The 18,713-nt window shown below is 44.6% G+C and overlaps 1 protein-coding gene across 17 annotated transcripts in view; it reads right to left on the bottom strand.

Moving 5' to 3' along the window:
- Nucleotides 1-7,035: 7,035 nt before the first annotated feature.
- PARD3 (par-3 family cell polarity regulator) overlaps nucleotides 7,036-18,713 on the bottom strand; it is a 577,827-nt gene continuing 566,149 nt past the window's right edge. For all 17 annotated transcript variants that reach the window (XM_070802040.1, XM_070802041.1, XM_070802035.1 and 14 more), the window contains 2 exons: nucleotides 15,298-15,425; nucleotides 7,036-9,081 (listed from right to left, as the gene is read on the bottom strand). In XM_070802040.1, the coding sequence (XP_070658141.1) occupies nucleotides 8,685-9,081; nucleotides 15,298-15,425 (525 nt within the window). In that variant the 3' untranslated portion in view covers nucleotides 7,036-8,684. The remainder of the gene's footprint in view (nucleotides 9,082-15,297; nucleotides 15,426-18,713) is intronic.

The following is an 18,713-nucleotide window of genomic DNA, read 5'->3' as shown; positions in this document are numbered from 1 at the left end:
AGTAAAATATATCAGCAATATTCACATGTTAAAGCTTTCATGATCTGCATGGAGTGACTTCCTGAGTAAAAGTTAACCTCCTACACATACATGCTACATTTAAAGCTCATTTATTGAACTTTTGAGGGCTTCCCTGATAGCTCAGTTGGTAAAGAATCCGCCTGCAATGCAGGAGACCCCAGTTGGATTCCTGGGTCTGGAAGGTCTTCTGATGAACTGATAGACCACCCACTCCAGTGTTCTTGGGCTTCCTTTGTGGCTCAGCTGGTAGAGAATCCACCTGCAATGCGGGAGACCTGGGTTCGATCCCTGGGTTGGGAAGATCCCCTGGAGAAGGGAAAGACTACCCACTCCAGTATTCTGGCCTGGAGAATGACTATATAGTCCATGGGGTCACAAAGAGTCAGACACGACTGACCGACTTTCACTGTTGGACTTTTGAGATATTATTGCACCTCTGCTCAGTTGCGATCCCCATCTGCTCCCCCTGAAAGAGCAGACCCCTGGCTTCCTTTGCTTCTCTGTTTCCTAATCTTCCTTCATTTCCCTCATGCCAGCATCACCCTCTGACAATTATCAGAGATTCCTCCTTAGAATAAGACCTGTGTTACTCACTGGAGTGTTTCTAGCATCTAACCCAACACTCACTGCACAGCAGGAACTACAAACGAGTGAGTGAGTGAGTGAGTGAAGGAAGGAATAAATGATTTTTCCTAAACTGACTCCACATTACACATGGTGCATTTCAGGCCCTATACAGTGGCACCTTCTTTAAAAATCAATATTGGCCTCTTCATGGGCTTACAATTACCTTGAATAGATCACACATACAGGATATCCGTGACTTTCAATTAACCCAGAGGGAACCCTAAAAGGACTTAAGATGAGCAGCAGAAGATACTCACAGGGTGTATGAAGTAGCCAATCAGAAATTAGAAGTCCCTGGTGAGCCATCCCCTAACGAACAGAGAGAGAGCATTTCCTGGCTTACGGGAAGGAGAGCAGAGCCCGGGGAAGTGCCTCATACAGCTGGATTAGTTATTGGAAACTCGTTTCCTTGGGCCAGCCAGTCCTTCCAGACGCTGAGTCTGTGGCTGTCTGTGTCTCTCCTTCAGGGGCACAGATCAGGGGAACGGAGTGGGCCCTGTAGCATCTGCTGCTGGCTTCCGCCTCACAATTCCACAGTCCATTTAAAGGAGCAGAGGATGGACACAGCTGTGCGGTGAAGCAACAGACAAACCCCAGAGAGCCTCCTGGAAGAGGTGTCCCATCCTCCTGAGCCACCCAACCCTGCTCATTGCCTGGAAAGACACCCAGTAACCACTTGTGTTTCTCTCCAGACTCTGTGACTGTGTTTGATTAGGATCTTGAGTGAAATAAGCTGGGAATGTCTTCAGAGCTAAAAGTTCCTTTCTATGCATAATTAATATTCCACCTCTTTGGAGATAAATTTTATCTATCCAACTCTGTAAATGGATCGTTTCCCCTTGGCTATTAGTATGTCGTCTCTTTACCAAAAATACAATAAAACACAAAGAAAAATGATAGGTAAAGAAGAACGCCTCGCTAAAAATGATTTACATTTTTCTTCCAACGTGAAACGTTTAAGAATGTTTTTAATGCCTGTCCAGCTTGAAACCCGCTGCAAATGTCTTACAACATTTTGTTACAGGCTTTACCCATCTGTGCTGAAAACAGCTGATGATTTAATGCAAATTGTTATTGTGTTTTTGCACAATCTCCCGGCGATCTTTTCTATTTTGTACTAGCATTTGGGGGTCTCCTTTGCATCTGCTTCAGAAACTTGCCTGCTAGGGTTGGCTTTCTGTTGAGGCCACTCTCTTCAAATGCACACTGCCTTCCCCATGGTGCAGACCCTACTCATTTTTTTTTTTTTTCACTGTCTTTAATCTCATAGGACTCTTTCTCTTTTCTCAGCATTAAAACCTGGCTGAGAAATGCATACTTTCAGGTCTAAGAGGTTTAAATAGTGAAGTGATGGATCCAAAGCATGGAACAGTGGTTTCCAACAAGGGACCCAGTGGGGTCTGCAGGTCCACACGGAGGCTTGGCTGGTTGTCTATTTCAAAGGCACCTGGGGACTAAAGTAAACTGTTATAGAACCATTATATTTATCTCACACTATGTGTATAATATATGTACATATGTAATTTTCAAGTGTATGCAAATACTATTATGATTAATAAAATTTATTTTGAGAGTGTTGTTAATTCTCTCTTACTGCATACTATTGTGTTTGTTTTGCCAATTGATGAATTACCATCAAGTAAGGAATTTTAAATTGGTTCAAAACAAAAACCTTCCTTTTACTAAAACCCTCATAACCCCACAGGTTCAGGACAATGGATTCCACCTTCCAATCGGGCAGTTCTCCAACCGGCAAGTCACAAACTCTCCCGGTTTCCTCATGCGTAAAATTGGACTCTCGTTGCTCTAGCGTGCTTCACAGGGTTTGGGGATGCAAAAGAAGCGAACACTGTACAAATTGTAAAGCCCTGCACGCTTAAGTCCACCAAGAAATGTGGGAGCCAGGGGCCTCTCTGCACTCTGACGGCCGCTTCAGATTTTGTGTTAACACTTTGGTTGCTTGGACCAGAGGGTGAGCTCCTTAGGCTCCGATGGGAGGCCAGTCACACAGGAAACATTAAAGGAGGCTAGGAAATGGAGTTGCAAGTCAAGGGCATGTGCAGAACAAGCTTACGTGGAAGCCCTGCAAGCCAAGTTCATAGGTTTACATTATTCCAAGATACCTGGCTTGCGGGGTGAGTCCTCATTCCAGCCCTCTCTGGGGCTGTCAGGCTGATGTTTGGTCCCATTTCATCCCAAGGTAAACAACCGTGGTGAGTTTGTTGCCGCTGACAGCAGGAGATAGGAACTGAGTGAACCCCGAAGCCAGATCGTTCACCAAGGTCACGACTGATTTAGACATGTGGGGCCGTTTCCTTCCTGTCACTTGCCAGCAATTTATGGCACGTCGCCCCTTCTAGTTTGCAGTCGGCTGGGCCCTGAGCCACGTGAGACTGTTTTTAATGGCAAAATCTTCAAAGTTGTACTTAAAATATTTGCATCATAAAATCCCACATGGAAGCCAAACTTGAGCTTCAGGAGGAGTCTCCTAGCAAGTACGACTCGCCTTCAGAGAGGGGAGAAGGATTCCTCCCGGGCACCGCCTTCCAGAACTGACGGCACCCCAGGAGGAGACTCAGCTCCACAGGAGACACAGGAGAGATAGAAGAAACTCCACGTGGCTCTCCTAAGCCAGCAACGGCGCACGGCGACTCGGCAGTTAGCTGAGCAATTCAAAAAAGTGTGTTTTTCACACATTTAATTGATCCTGTGAGGAAATAAGTGTTAAGGATGAAAGATGAGTAACTGTTCAAACTCACTGTGGGAAACCTTCCTCCCTGTTTCTTGCACTTTTCTCCCAAGTCCAGACTTAAATTGACTCACCTGGGGAGTGACAGGCTGATGCAAAGGTAACTCGCTTTAAAAAATTAAAAATGAGGAAATAAAAATTGATTGGTGGGATTTAAACTCAGAAAGGAAAATAAAACTTATGAAGGAATATGATTATCCTCTTTAGCAAAAACATTTGATCTTATCCGGCTCATAGTGAAATCTTTTATAAAAATGAAATTCTCCACTATAGGGTTTCCTCTAAAACTAAATTTATGGACAAAGGACACCTATTGATTTTTCCTTTGCTGAATATGAAAGCTGAGGGAAGAGAAAAAAGAGGCAGAGGAAGATATATGTTGACTGGGGAGATGATGAATTTTTGGAGGGAATAACAACCTTCTAACGAGAAAATAAGTTCCTTCTGTGGAGAGTGCAATGATAACCCCACCTTTTCTCCATGAAATCTGAAGTAAAATATCAGTTTCTTGTTAAAAAAAAAAAAAAAAAAAAGCTTATGCTCAGAATTACAACCCTCATCCTCCACGCATTAAAAAAAATAAAAGTCAATTTAATTCAGCCAGCTTCGTGATCTAATCACTAGTCAGAGATGAAGGTGGTTTTCCATTAAAGTGTCTCCATCACTCTCACTTTCTGACCTGCGAACGTTCTTATTAGCTGCCTTATTAAGATGATATCCTGTCTCTGAAGTAAGAAAAGAAGATTATCTCTTTACCTGACATGTCATTGTCGAAGTAATCTTTGTTAAAAAAAAAAAAGAGAGAGAGAGAGAACTGTTAAATAGACATTTAAATGTATAGCCCTTGGTGTCATAGAAGGACATTTATGATGGGACAAACGTGATGGAACCTCAGTCACTTCCTCCACTAGGACCAGCAAAGCCAGCCAGAAACAAATTGCTGTCTGCTTAAGCTTAGGTTGGTGTTAACTGGCGTCAAGACTTTTTTTTTAATCCTGATTCAACAACTTTAGTATGTTTTTAAATTAGTGTTCCATTGCTTTTATAGCTACCCCTTTATGCTTTAAAATTTAGTAAAACAAAATATATACTGTGTTGTGAGTCAGCAATCATTGTGTTAAAACAAAACTCTGGCATTCTTGTTATTATACCAGAGGAACAGCTGTCTTCATTTGTTAGGGACTTTAACTTACTGAGGCTTTTTTTTTTTTTTCTTACAAATAGCAGCTTATTTCAATTCTGTTGGCTAAATAGCTAGTGGCTATTCCATGGTGGCTCAGATGGTAAAGAATCTGCTTGCAATGCAGGAGCTACAGGAGACGCAGGTTCAATCCCTGGGTCGGGAAGATCCCCTGGAGAAGGGCATGGTAACCCACTCCAGTATTCTTGCCTGGAGAATCCCATGGACAGAGGAGCCTGGTGGGCTACAGTCCATGGGGTCACAAAGAGTTGGACACGACTGAAGTGACTTAGCACGCACACACTGCCTGCAGGGCAGGAGACCCAGGTTCGATCCCTGGGTTGGGAAGATCCCCTGGAGATGGAAATGGCAAACCACTCCAGTATTCTTGTCTTGGACAATCCCATGGACAGAGGAGCCTATAGGCCATGGGGTCGCAAGAGTCGGACATGATTGAGCGACTAAAGCTAACCTAACCTAACCTGACCTAACCTAAATAGCTAAAAATGGGATTTCTGGATCGTATGGTAGTTTTATTCCTTTTAACTTTTTATTTTATATTAAAGTATAGTTGATTAAGACTTGGGTTTTAAGGATGAAATAAGCGACACATGAAAATAAGCAGCTAAATATAGAATTCCGTATGCATTTCACACTTGCTGCACGTACCTCTCGTGTGTATACGTGAACACTCTACTTCCTAATGGCAGCTCTGGGAGGACGGAAGCAGTCCAGGAGATGCGAGCCCTTTGGGATAAGTCACGTGGAGACAGCCTCTGGGGCCTGGCCTCTTCTTCCCTCTGGCCTCTTGTTCAGACTTATGCTGGTGACTCATGGTTCAGACAAGTGGTGGTCAGCAAGCTTTGCTTATTTTCTGCTCATTTTCAGAAAGGGTTTGCAGTAGAACCAAAGGCTCTCACTCAACAAACAAAATTCATTTGGCTTACTGACTCAGAGTTGATAGATTAAAAATAAAAAAAGAATTGATAGATCTGACTTCCTTGACAGAAAACCTGAGAAGCCTGGGTTTATATCTCTTTCCTTTTAGTGAGGCAGCCTGACAGTGGTGGGGTGCATGCACCCGTGAGCTGTTGTTGGTCTACCTGAACCCAGGAAGAGGAGGTGGGTATGATGACTGGGTTATACAGACTATCCATACATTACTTAATGTTGTTTTTATAATGGATAATTACACATACATATTTATAGACTTTCTACAGTCTCAGTTGGCTAAGAAGGGTGGTAACAGTGAGACCATCCTTTTTGAAGAACTGTTGAGTGACTGCACTTTGATCCTCAGCTTTGTGGGTGCCTTGAGGTTGACACTCACCCCCATTCAAGACTCAGGACTTCTCCGTGCGAACATGTTCTTCCACTGGTCCCAGCAAGTCCTTGTGGGATGCCCTGGAGTAGAGGCCAGTCCATTTTTAGACAAGGCGGCATCACAGGCATATTCTCATTTCTGTGCTGACCCATAACCATTCCTCCCCTTCTTCTCCGTGCAGCTCCAATTGTCAGTTCTGATCTACAAATCTCCTGTGATTTGGGCCCCTGTAACATTCACTACTGCCTCTCCTGCTCTGCTTCTCACTGTCAGTTGAGATAAATAATCTGCGAGTTTTGGCATTTGCAGCGGGCCTCCTGGTCAGTGAGAAAATTAACAAATCTATCCATCTTTCTCTCTCCTCCTTTCCCACACCTTGTAGGCATATGAGAACCAAAGACGTGTTATCTATCACCTTGGCTTGCTATACACCTCTCATCACTAATCCTGAGGTGAGAGAATTTGGATTTAGTGTCAAGATGAGGGTAGCTGTGACAACTAGCTGATGCTTGGCCCTCCATGGGAGGGTATTTTGAACAGGTCTTTGCAAAGCCTGCCTTTTGGACAGGGACCCACCCGGGGATCTAGTACCCTTTGTGCCTTCAAAGCACCATACAAATATTAACTAGTGTCCTTCTGGAAGAAAGAGCGAAGTCTCATTGTGTAATTTGGGAAATAAGCACTGGACTAGTTGAAAGTGGGCTTGAATTTGGACTGCTGTCTGAGCTCCTGGTACACATGGCTAGGACTCAGTCAGAACATTTGGCCTGTCTAAATGGTCCATAGAGCAAAGGGCAATGGTGGAAGTCTTACTAACACATTGCTCTCTGTCCAATTATTCTTTTATTTATTCTAGTGTATCATCAGCTCCTTCCATTCAGAATTTCCCAGCTACTCTGGGCAGCCCGGGCCTTCCAGTGGACTCATTAATTAGGTCCTTCTCTCTTCCCGGTCCCCTCTCTCCTCAGGTGTTCAAATAAACAATCAATCATCCATTTCCATGTTTGCACAGATAAAGACGTGGAAATTTTCAACTTTCTCTAAATATAAGGGGAAGAAAGATCACATCTGCTAATAGACTTTTGAAAAACCCAGCTAGGAGAGTTTTCACAGGAATACTAGAGAGACACAGAGAACAGGAAGAAATATGCCTTTTATTAGAAGTCTCGTATGTACAGAAAGCTGTTCCTCACAGCACAGGGGAGGCCGTGAGGAAGAGCCGCTGTCGTCAGAGGTCACCACGCTTGCACCGGTCACATCATTTCAACACCGCCACGCTCCGTGAACAAACAGAACCATTACACAGAGATGCAAAAGAGACGCGGGGATGGGGAAGGACCCCTCACATATTTTCTAAAAACAAATGGACACAAAAAATACAATGTGCCAGTAAAAAAAAAAATAGGCATATCCGTACATGTCTTTTTTTTTTTTTTTTTCTTTTTGTTAACACACAATATGCTGAGCTTTCATCTCAAGCTCTTTTCACGTCGGGATTCGCAGGCACTTTAGCAATCCAGCCATGGTTTACAACAGGATGTTCAGACCAACAGAGCAGAAGATGGAAACACGGGAGCAACCCGGGTCCTCACGACCCACACATACGTTAACATAGCGACACAAGGGCAATCTTTTGTCACCGCTGTCTGGGGACACCAGAATGTTCTGTGGGATGTGGAATGTCTGTCCTCTTATTTACCTTTTATGTTTCATGGCAGAATTCTCTACAAGAAGCCTGATGGCATCACCAGGCAGGGAGATAGCAGGTGGAGGAATAGACAAACATCGATTCCAATTGACTTTAAAAGCCGGAGACAGCAGGTGAGATTTTGGAATCCCAAAATGAGTGTCTGGCTGATCTTTGTCCCACACTATGCCCTTCTTGCCAACTCATCAAATAAAAACTAATGAAGAGGGCAACTGGAAGGGACTGGGCCAGACGCTCATCCTGGGAGAACTCTTTCTCTAGCTATCGCCCCCTCCATGTCATGACACGCACCGGGCCGGTGGGCGAGCAGCCCCCTGCCCCACCGGGGCTGAAGCCCGTCTCCTATGTTCTCCACGCAGAGCTGTGACGGCTCAACACACGCGTGAGGGAACAGGACTAAACGAGGGTGTTTATAAATGCAGACAGAATGATCACATCACTGGTAACACTGAGTTATAAGGCAGTTACAAAAGGACCCCCCTGATAACCAGACAGTGTTGGAATATGGCTTAGCTTCTTTTAGACGAAGGAAATTCCCGTTACAAGGAGCTGAGAAAGAAAAGGGAAACCATACTGGTCACAAGGGGTTAAAAATGACTGTGCTGGGAAGTACCACAGAGCCCCAATTTCTGGTGTATGCCACCCACTTTCATCCACCAGAGATGGAGATGTCACTTCGTCTGAGACACTCAAAGGGGATAAAAAAGAGGGATCAACATCACCTGTGACTTCAGGATGATCTGTTGCCACAAGCTGCACGGGGCGGTAACACAAAGCCACGGGCTCTCCCAGGCTGGGCCAGGTTCCCAGTACCCAAGAGATGAGGAGCGTAGGATGCTTTGAACAGGTGATTGTCACATGGCGGGAAATTCTTCCATGAAATAGACATGTGAAACACAGTGGCAAAGACATTAAGGCCTTCCATCAAACTGCCCACACTGCTTAAAGGCACTGATACCAGCAACAGAAATACTCTGTAGTACCACCAGGGTGTTAAAAAAAAAACTCCCGAATACAAGTCTTCGTAGGAAAGTGTCCTTTATTGCATGACACGAAGTGTCCGCTCTCCTCCTGCTCAGGAATAGAAGGGCCTCCCTTTCTCAGGAGTCTGGAGTCTGTTCAGCCTGGCGACCTGAGAAGGTGAGGGGGGCACGTCCTGCCGGAAGGGCCCCTTGGCGGAGATATGACTGGGGTCCTGGACTTTCTTATATGAATCATAGTTGTTGAGCCCCTCGGGGGCCGGAGGTTGCTTCTTCATCTGCTGCTCTTTCCGCCTCTGCTCCTGGCGGAGCAGCTCCTGGGTCTCCAGCATGACCCTGGCGTTGAAGCCGTGCCCACCCAGATAGCCATTCCGGGAACCTTGGTAGCTCGAGTACCTGGGGTTCTCCTTGGCACTCTGGAAGCCTTCCCCGGGAGGGTAGTTCTGCTCCCAAGAATCCTGGGAGACAGAGCTGGCATTCTTCCTGCTTTGCCTAGGAAGCAAAGCCCAAGGTGAGTGTGAGTGTTGGGAAAAGGGGAGGGAGGGAGATGAAGGGGAAGAGTCGGGGGTGGTAGGGGGGGAGCCAGAATAGCATTTCTATATCTCAACAAACATCACAGTAAGTCCTCTCTATATGAACCTTAAGTCATGAACTTTCAGACAAGCAAGTGCGCATTCATGTGTCCAATCACGTAAGTTAGTTCCCGTGTCTGGCGTACATTGTCACGTGCATGCATGCTCTGTAAATGGCTGTGCTTTTCTGTACTTTACTGTGCAGTACTGTAGAGTATGGTAGTACAGTATCTTTACTCCAAGCCCAGCATCACTGGAGGTACACAGACATCACTGGATCGTTTTGTCAAGAGGGTAGATTGAACTGAATCAAGCAAGGAACCAGAACCTGTGCCATCATTGTCAGGCATGAGTGAAACTCCAGCTTGCCCTCCGTCTCCTGTTGCTGATGACCCTTCAGCTCTACCATCTCCCACCTCCTCTCCCTGCTCCAGTCAGTAACTCTTCTTGCCTGTTCATTCCACGCCAGCCCCTGTATGCCAGCTGTTGTACTGGACTATATAGTTTTCAAGGTACTGTACTCTAAGAGTAAAAATGTTTTCTTTATTTTCCGCGTTTGTTGTTTATGTATTATTTGTGTGAAAAGTATTATAAACCTATTCCAGTACAGTACTGTATAGCCGATTGTGTTAGTCAGGTACCTGGGCTAACTTTGTTGGACTTATGAACAAATGGGACTTTCAAACGCACACTCAGAATGGAACTCATTCATATGTTCCCAGTAAGGGGACTTACTATATTGGGCTTCAGCTGATTCTCAGACATTGTGATAGGAGCTGAAGGATGAAAACGTGACTGACTCCGGCAAGCTCAATCTGAGACAAGTCTGCATGAACAATGGCTACACAGGAGAGACAGCAAATAGACTCCACAGCTACTCAGAAACAGGGTCTTCCTTCTGCGTCTGGGCGGGTGTGATCTGTTCCGCTTAGGGTAACAATATATCCTGCAATTGAGACTCATTGGCAGGATGCTCTATAGGGGTATTAGAGATTTGGCAGCTTCCGTACCAGCAATAATTGCTCGCTTTACAACATTACGATTCAATTCTAAACAAGCCAAACAAATATTTTACACAGCTGCCACCCTCATGCCAGAGATGCTAGCTAATATGAAGTACATGGAATGGATTACAATATGACTTCAGTTATGAAAGATTTAAGTCTAGACTCCTCTATGATTAAAAATGCAACAGGCAGTCCCTTAAAGCCACGGCTTTCAAGTTACATATGTCAGCAACTGACAACCTCTGGAATACATGCACATCAAGATTGCAGAACCTGGGTGTGTGAGGAGTAAGTACCATTCTCTGCCCACAGTATCCTCATCCAAGGCCAGGGTAACTTACTCATATTCTGTCACCCCGAGATGGGGAAATAAGTCAGAGTCCTCTAGAAATTTCAACTTCTCATCCTTTCTGCAATAAAGTTGCACATCATTTTCAGGAAACATTATTGTTTTGAAACATCTTTAATTTACTATCAAGTCTCTAGATGCTTTTATGAATTTACAATAAGATTGGCTATGATAAAGTAAAACAATTTTGTGCTAGAAAGACAGACATGCCCTAATTTTTTCGCCTTGAAAATGGAAGAGAGGGAGCGAGAATTGAGTCATAAAACAAAATATATTGCTTCATTTATCAATAAAAAAATGATTCGGTGACAGTATGTATTGTTCAGCCTTTCACATCAACGCACACATGACGGAGTGTTCAAAAAGGCTCGGGTAGGGGAAAAGTAAGGTCTATGCAGCATTGGGTCTCCCATAGGAATGAAGCCATTTGCATTTCTGAACACTCAGACGTGCCATCAATATGGTTTGGGATGAAATCAGCCCATTTTCCATATGACCTAAAATGTAGTCAAGGGTATTCTCAATAAGGAAGATGAACTACTGTTCAGAATCATCTTTGGAAATGACTGTTTTATAATGAATTAAACAGTCTAAAGTATATTCATCCTTGTAATGGGAATCAGGCCCTGGGTACAATCAGCTCAGGCAAGAATCCTTAGATTTGACGGAATAGTTTATTTGCCTAAAGCACTGATTATCTCCACTTAAAGAGTCATAAATTAATCTGCTCAGAGCTGTGAATGATGGAAAGTGCCAGCATGAAACCAAGGGATTTGATATTAATCATGAAACTTTAATTAAAACAACAAACTTGTTACTGATGTTATAGCAACAACATGGGATTCTTTCATGGGTTAGCTATCAATTTAAGGATAACTGGAGATAAGCTTCTTCAGCCTTGGTCCACGGGGATCCACTAGTCCTGCCCATCCTGGTCCCCAGCTGCACGAAGCCTGAGGCTTTGCTCCACATGGTCATGGACCAGAATCATTCCAGGAAGATAGAGTCTTTTTGTATTAGGACACATTGAAAATTCATTAACAGTTTGTTTATGGATGGAAATTATGACAATGTGGGAAAAAGAATTTCTTGTAGCTAAAATTTTCTTCAGATTAAGCAGTTTAGAGAGAAGGAAGAAAACCTCCCTGAGGTTTGAAGTAAGACATGTGGGGAAAGTTCATACACACAGATGTGTACACGTGGACACATGTACATACATACACACACTACCTTGGAAAGGAAGCTAGTGTATCAGCAAGCTCTTGATTAAAGAACAGGACAAGAAACGAGCAGGCTGTGGAGAAACACGAGAAAGCAGCAGACAGTAAGCTTCCTGCACTTACTGGAAGATGAGGCATGCAGGCACAGGGAACAGTGGGAGACCAGCTGGGCGTCCCAGGGACATGGATCCAGCCCTGGGTCTGCACGTGCAGCTGGGAGCCTGGGAAGGTTCTCTATTCTGGGCTCAGGTGGCTTCATTAATGCAACAGGCAGAATCTCTAACATCATAGGATTATGGGGAGCAATAAAAGAAATCACATCTGTAAAATGCTCACAAAAGTGTAGCACACAAAGTTCATGGGTGACCAATCAGTGACTTTGCCTCCAATGATTAGCCTCTGAGTTTTGGGGGAGCATCTTTCTGACCAAAGAAGAAAATAAACAAAAAGATTAGCATTTTGTCTTTTGGGATGGAAGGGTTGGTAGAGATCAAGGAGCAAAGAAAGGCACCAAAGACAAACTGGAGAATCTTCACTCAGAGAAGCAACTCACAAACACGTCCTAGAGTGAGAATCAGAAGCAAGCCTTCCATTGTCCCAGGGTGGCTCAAAGGCCACCAATAACCTCGGGAGCAACAAAGCATCATTCCTTCCAGTGATTCTCTTTACGACCAACACACAGGTTTGTTGGGTCCTGGAATGAGCTCACTGGAGATGCCTGAGGCCACCCAAAGCCCACACCCTGGTTTGGCAATAATTGCCTCTTAGTGATTATGTGTGAAGACCACCCTCACATAGAGGACACCCAGAAAAGCCCCCACACCTGAGGAAAGCTGTCAGGCATCACACTGAGGAGGGCACAGGGGGATGAAGACAGACAGACCTGGGCTGACAAGGTGACAAACAGTGGAGACACATAATACATGGGCATGGTGGGGAGACTGAGTCAGGGCATGGAGACACAGCCAGGAAACAAGGAGGGTGAGCAAGAAACCACTGGCGGCAGGAGGAGAGCTGGAGAGGAAACAGATGTCGGGAAAAGGGAAGAAAGCAAAACATCCCCAAAGGGTCTTGAATACACTTTTTTATCAGTGACTATGACCCAACCTACTTCTACTGCTCAGATTTAGAGCTGCCTTTTGGATACTAGAACTTCTGTGGTAGCTCAGACTATAAAGAACCTGCCTGCAATGCAGGAGACCTGGGTTCGATCCTTGGGTTAGGAAGATCCCCTGAAGAAGGAAATGGCAATCCACTCCAATTTTCTTAACCTGGAGAATTTTATGGACAGAGGAGCCTGGTGGGCTACAGTACATGGGGTTGCATAGAGTCGGACGTGACTGAGCGACCAACACTTTAACACTTTGGATACTAAGGAATAAAGCTAGAAATTTTAAAAAGGATTTTTTAAAAAAGAGAGTAAAACAGAAAAAAGAAAACTAATTTAGGAATTAAAAAAAAAAAAATCCACCTCCAGTTAAGAACTGAGTGTTGGGCTGCTCAGGTCTCCTTTCCCCACTGATCTCACATTACCATCTGGCTAGTGTTTCTCATTGACATTTCACAGTGGAACCTGAATTCAGCCTATAGGTTTCCCTAATCATGGCAAGCCTTTACAAACCCCTCTGGCGAGTATATAGCCCTCTAATTCAAACCACCTCATCTAGCGTGCCTGATCCCAAGTCCCATTTGTTTTCTTTTATGCTCCACTTTGCAACTGAACTCTCTCTGTGTGTGTGAAGTCTTTTTGGTATCAAATGCCACAGTGACTTGTTTAGACCAAACTCTGTCAATTGTCCATATCCAAAAGAGCAGAGGTCAAGTGTCTTTGAAAAATATCATATGTCAGAAACTGGGATTTGCTTCCAGTTCATGTGGGTCACAGCCCCCCTCAACCTCCCTCCAGCCTCTAGCTGAGTAAGGTGGCTCTGCAAGGAACCAAGCTGTGTGCAAGACCCCGAGTTTCTGATTTCCTCAATCAGAGGTGCACACTGAGGAGTTACGGTTGATCCTTGAACTGTGTGTGTTCGACTGCATGAATCCACTTATACATGGATATTTTCCAATAATGAATACCTCAGGACAACATGTCTGTGCTTGGTTGAATCTGAGGATACAGAGAAGCCATGGATGGAATCACGGATATGGAGGGCAGACTACAGTAAGTCCCCTACATACAAACGGGTTCCGTTCTGAGAGCATGTTCGAGTCCAATTTGTTCGTAAGTCCAACAAAGTTAGCCTAGGTACCCAACTAACACAATTGACCCTATAGTGCTGTACTGGAATAGGCTTATAATACTTTTCACATAAGTAATATATAAAAAACAAACACACAAAATAAAGAAATCATTTTAAATCTTACAGTACAGTACCTTGAAAAGGACGGTGGGCAAGCTTCAGTTTCACTCAAGCCTATCGTTGATGGAACGCATGTTTGCATCTTTGAAGGCTCACAACTTGAAGATTTGTATGTAGGGGACTTACTGTAAAAGTTACATGCAAATTACCACCCCCCCCCCACACACACACACCTGTACTCTGTAAAAGGAGTGAAGACGGTATAGAGGTCAACCAGCCCGCACGCCTAAGCTCACGGCACTCTTTTATAGGGTTTCTACTTTTCTCCTATCCACACAGAATAAAATGGCTGACCAGAAGGGGGCTACAGTTGATCAAAGGGCAAGTTCTGGTTCTTTAGGGAATCATTGACTGACAGCAGTGGTCCCACAGCAGCAAGCCTCAGGTCTATGGAGTCACAGGTGCTTCAGAGGAGACGTGGGAGGGAGGTATGGGGTGGGGTGCAGGAGAGGGTTAGCAGTGGACATGGAGAGGGGTACGCCAGGACGAAAGGATTGGTTTGGAGGACCGATCCTTTGGAAGGTGAGCAGGAGAAACCCGGTGGATGTACTTGCTTCTCTCTTGTCCTCTTCCCAAGGATGGAGCCCCAGGTCTCCTCCCAACTTCCCGCCAGGCCCTCCCACCCCCGTCCCTCCCCTTTCCGAGTCCTAGGCATTTCTCTTCTCACTTCTCACACACTTTATGAGAGCTCTTCCCCATCCCTTAAAAAATAACCTCAAACGCAACTAAAATACAGGAAGCCAAACATTTGGCCAAGAAGACCACAGCCCCTTGAGCTTTTATACTAGTTACACCTGTCCTTCTGGAGAACTCTAGATTTACAAGGTCCATTTATGCTAGTTACCACTGAGCCGTGCAAAGCAAAAGTTCTGTTTCCATTTCTCAACGGAGGAATCTGTCTCCGGCCCCACGGGAGGTCGCAGAACAAACACCAGATCCCAGGTCTGACCCCTAAGCCCCGTCCTTGCGGGGAACAGGTCACTTCACTTTCCAGGAGGGAGCTGCCAGCTAGGGATGCTGGCATCTCCTGAAACACCTTCCTGCCTGGTCCCCCTGCCAGGCAATGGTCTGGCCAAGTAAGCCACGGTTACCACCGTCTATGAGCGGTTCCTCGGAGGCGGAAAAGCCAGTGCATTGGGAAGGAGGGATTTCCCAAGGGACAGGGACAGGGCGTGGGGGCTGGGGGTGTGTGGCGCGTACCGGGGCAGCGAGCTGTACTGGCGCTGGGCCTGCTGGAAGCTCTCGCGCTCCTCCTGCCGCTGCCGTTGCATCTGCACCTCCACCGACACCGAGTGTCGCCCGCTCTGCGCTGACGGCCTGGAGTTGGGCTGCAGGAGAGAAGGCAACACAGGTCACGGGAAAGGAACTCTGAATAGCACAGGACTCGGTGACTATTTCAGTTCTGAGACTGACATAGAAACAATATGTGACTTCCATGAGTTTTTTAAAAATCAAGTGCAGCTTTCTCAAGAGGCACCTTTTTGGTCTTGTGAGCCACAAGCACCCCATCACCCTAAATTTTAATTACAGCCTTAGAATGGTTTAAAATTGAGAGATCCACCTTTCTAGTCTGCCTAGTGAGGCTTGGTAAATACAGACATTAGACACTAGTTTACATCCCTTGTATAGACAGCAAATATAGGGGAACAACCCTGCTTGGAAGACTAGGATAGTTTGTGGGAAGCTTCTGCACAGTACAGGGAGCACAGCTTGATGCTCTGTGATGACCTGGAGGGGTAGGATGAGGTGGGGAAGGGAGCCAAGAGGGAGGGGATGCAAGTATACACATAGCTGATTCACTTCCTTGTACCGCAGACACTAATACAACATTGTAAAGCAACTATAGCCCAGTTTCAAAAGTGCCAAAAACATAAAAATTTGCTTCAATAATTCACAACAGTGGGAAAGTCCCAGGCTGTACACTGGAAGGTTGGCCATGCTGGTGAAGCTTTCAGTAATTATGCATCTTAGTATAGCAGTAGGATGCAATGTAGCTGACCTTCCTTTTGTTAAAGAATGACAGTTACATTTTGAACTGAGATTAGCTGAAACTGGCCACAGTTCACCATATACAGGTCTTCTTATCCACCGTGGCAGCCACATGCAAACAGAACAGCTTATCCAAAGAATAAACCTGCAAGCTAATAGCTCCTGGAACTGGTTGTGAAATAATACACTTTGCCTTAGTTATTAAGAAACGGCATTTTTACCCAGGTTAATTATCGCTACAGAGAAACAGTCAATCCTTCTGGCTAGACGCTTCATGCAGCAGGTCGTCTGCTGACAGCTGCCGCTGACCGAATCCAGATACTGGGGGAGTGTGTGGTGCTGGGCCACCGTGCGTGCTTTAGCTTCTACCAATGGCTTGGAGCTCACCTTTACGATGGTGCGTTTTGAAAGCAGCTCCACTCAAAACAGGCAACGATGCCTGTAACTTTACCAACACCCGACAAAGGTTGATCATAACCATCAATGGCACGCACTCTTAAGTGACCCTTTTTGGCACTCGCCAGCCTCTGTCCCCTTTGTGTTATGCAACACTGTGCAACAGATTTATTCCAAACAAAGAATGTCTGTGACAAACAAGTTATTGATTTTTTTTTTTAGAGCTGAAAGCCAATAGCAGACTTGGACTCAATAATCACTTTCTAAAATAATATGAGTCTCAGCACTCATTTGGAACCTGGAAAGATAACACGTAGGCTTGTTCCTTAAAGAGTGGTTCCTCTGGTGGCTTTTGTGCAAAGAGAAAGGCAGTAACCTCTATTGTCCCCTTTCTGCCTGGCCAGCATATCCCATTTGTTGGTAAGCAATAATGAAGCAATATGCAGGATAAAATTTCAAAGCATATGGGCGTCGTCAGCGAACATATTAAAAATATCCCGATACAAAAATAATATGTGAAGAGATTAGACTTTATGATACCCCAGTCTCTACTAGTGGTTGTTTATGACCACACACATTGGAACAAATGTGTGTTCGGAGACCCACTCCACAACACGGTTCAAATAACATCCGTGGTGCCTTCAGTAAAGAAAACATGTTGCCGAATGAGTTCTGCTTATGCAAACAAAGCATGAAGCAATTGTTCGTCAACAACATTAAGGAGACAAACAGTTTCTTCCGTGACCCTGGATGAGGCTGGCCCAGAACAGCGCTGGGGTGATCTGTTGTTGGTGGGGAGCCCGGGGAAGGGCCAGTGGACAGGAAAAGCGAAGCAAGAAAAAATGCCTTCAAAAAGAACCCCATTTTCATTTCCTTTACACTCAGTCTAAGCTACACACATGTGTCAAACAGTCTTGAAAGACCTGGCATTCTGCTGCAAGATTTACTAACCAGCTTTTCAAGCTCATGCTGTTCTATGACATGCTGCTTGTGGAGTTGTGAAAAGAAAATGCAAGGTCTTGTAGAAATTTCAGGTGTATTTTTAAGTTGCTTCTCCCAGAGGCCTGAAAATTTGATATTGATGGAGGGAAGAAAAAAAGTTGAAGGGCTTTTGTTTCCTCCACTGTGTGTTTTCTGGGACTGTTCACCTCCAGCCTTATCAGTGGCATATCTCAGTGCATCTGGATGAATCCCAGTAATGAAATTATCATCGAGTGGTATCTGAAAACTTAGAATGAGGGAAGGAGTCTGGAATCAGCAAACTGACAGATTTCATTGTTTGCTTCATTCTGATGAAATACACACCCCAGCCTTGCTATTAATATTTTACTCTCTCTTTTCAGAGTGTGCGAAAGAATAGGTTATTAGAAAGAATCCCCCTTATCTTTAGGATGAAACTTGACTGGGCCACAGATATCCAGGGAGATTGTGTGCATGATGGACCCAGAGCAACAGCGAAAGAAGTTTGTCCTGGCCTGTTCTCTACTTGGGCTGCATCAAAAATAATCGGATTCATGATTTCAATGAAGAGCTCATAAAAATGTGAATTGTGGAAACAGTATTACCACCAGGAACCCTGACTTTAAGACACTGGGGTTTTGTGGTTTCCATCCCAATGGCAGAAGTAGAACGAAACGGCAGAAAGAGAAACATCTAGAGTCCAAAATCACAAAAATAAAGACAGAAATGAAGAAAGAGATCATGTGTAACCCCAGAGAGAAGGGCATGTTTTCAGATAAAACAGTAACAGCAACTACAGTGACCAAGTAGCATCTATATGGGGAAACATACAGGCAAAGCACAATGGTAATGATTCTAGAGATTCACCAGATAACAAGACGGCAGCTCTGTTTTAAGAGAGCAAATTATAAATAACCCTGGCCTTGTTTGTGATGAAACTGGTGACAAGAAATGACCTTTTAAGGAAAAAAAATAGCCAAGGTTGCCACGGCCATAATAATGACAGGGGTTGTAAGACAGAAGTAAATACATGATTATCTCTTACACAATATGCTGGAAAACCACAGATACGTGACTCTCTTCACGGCTTATGTTTAAAAACCACCAGTCAAGGCTATGCAGGTTGCTTTTGTAAATGAGCTGCAAAGTACTAGTGTTTATCATGATTACGAAGAGATTTTACTATTTATATTACATTTAAAAATTACATAAAACTTTGAAAGTTCCACAATTTTGGTATTACTCACTAGTGTAGAACAAAATGTGAAAAT

The sequence above is a fragment of the Bos indicus genome, chromosome 13 (assembly GCF_029378745.1).
Source record: "Bos indicus isolate NIAB-ARS_2022 breed Sahiwal x Tharparkar chromosome 13, NIAB-ARS_B.indTharparkar_mat_pri_1.0, whole genome shotgun sequence".
Taxonomy (NCBI): Eukaryota; Metazoa; Chordata; class Mammalia; order Artiodactyla; family Bovidae; genus Bos; species Bos indicus.
Note: the sequence above shows the minus strand (reverse complement) of the source record. Positions and strands in the feature narration are given on the sequence as shown.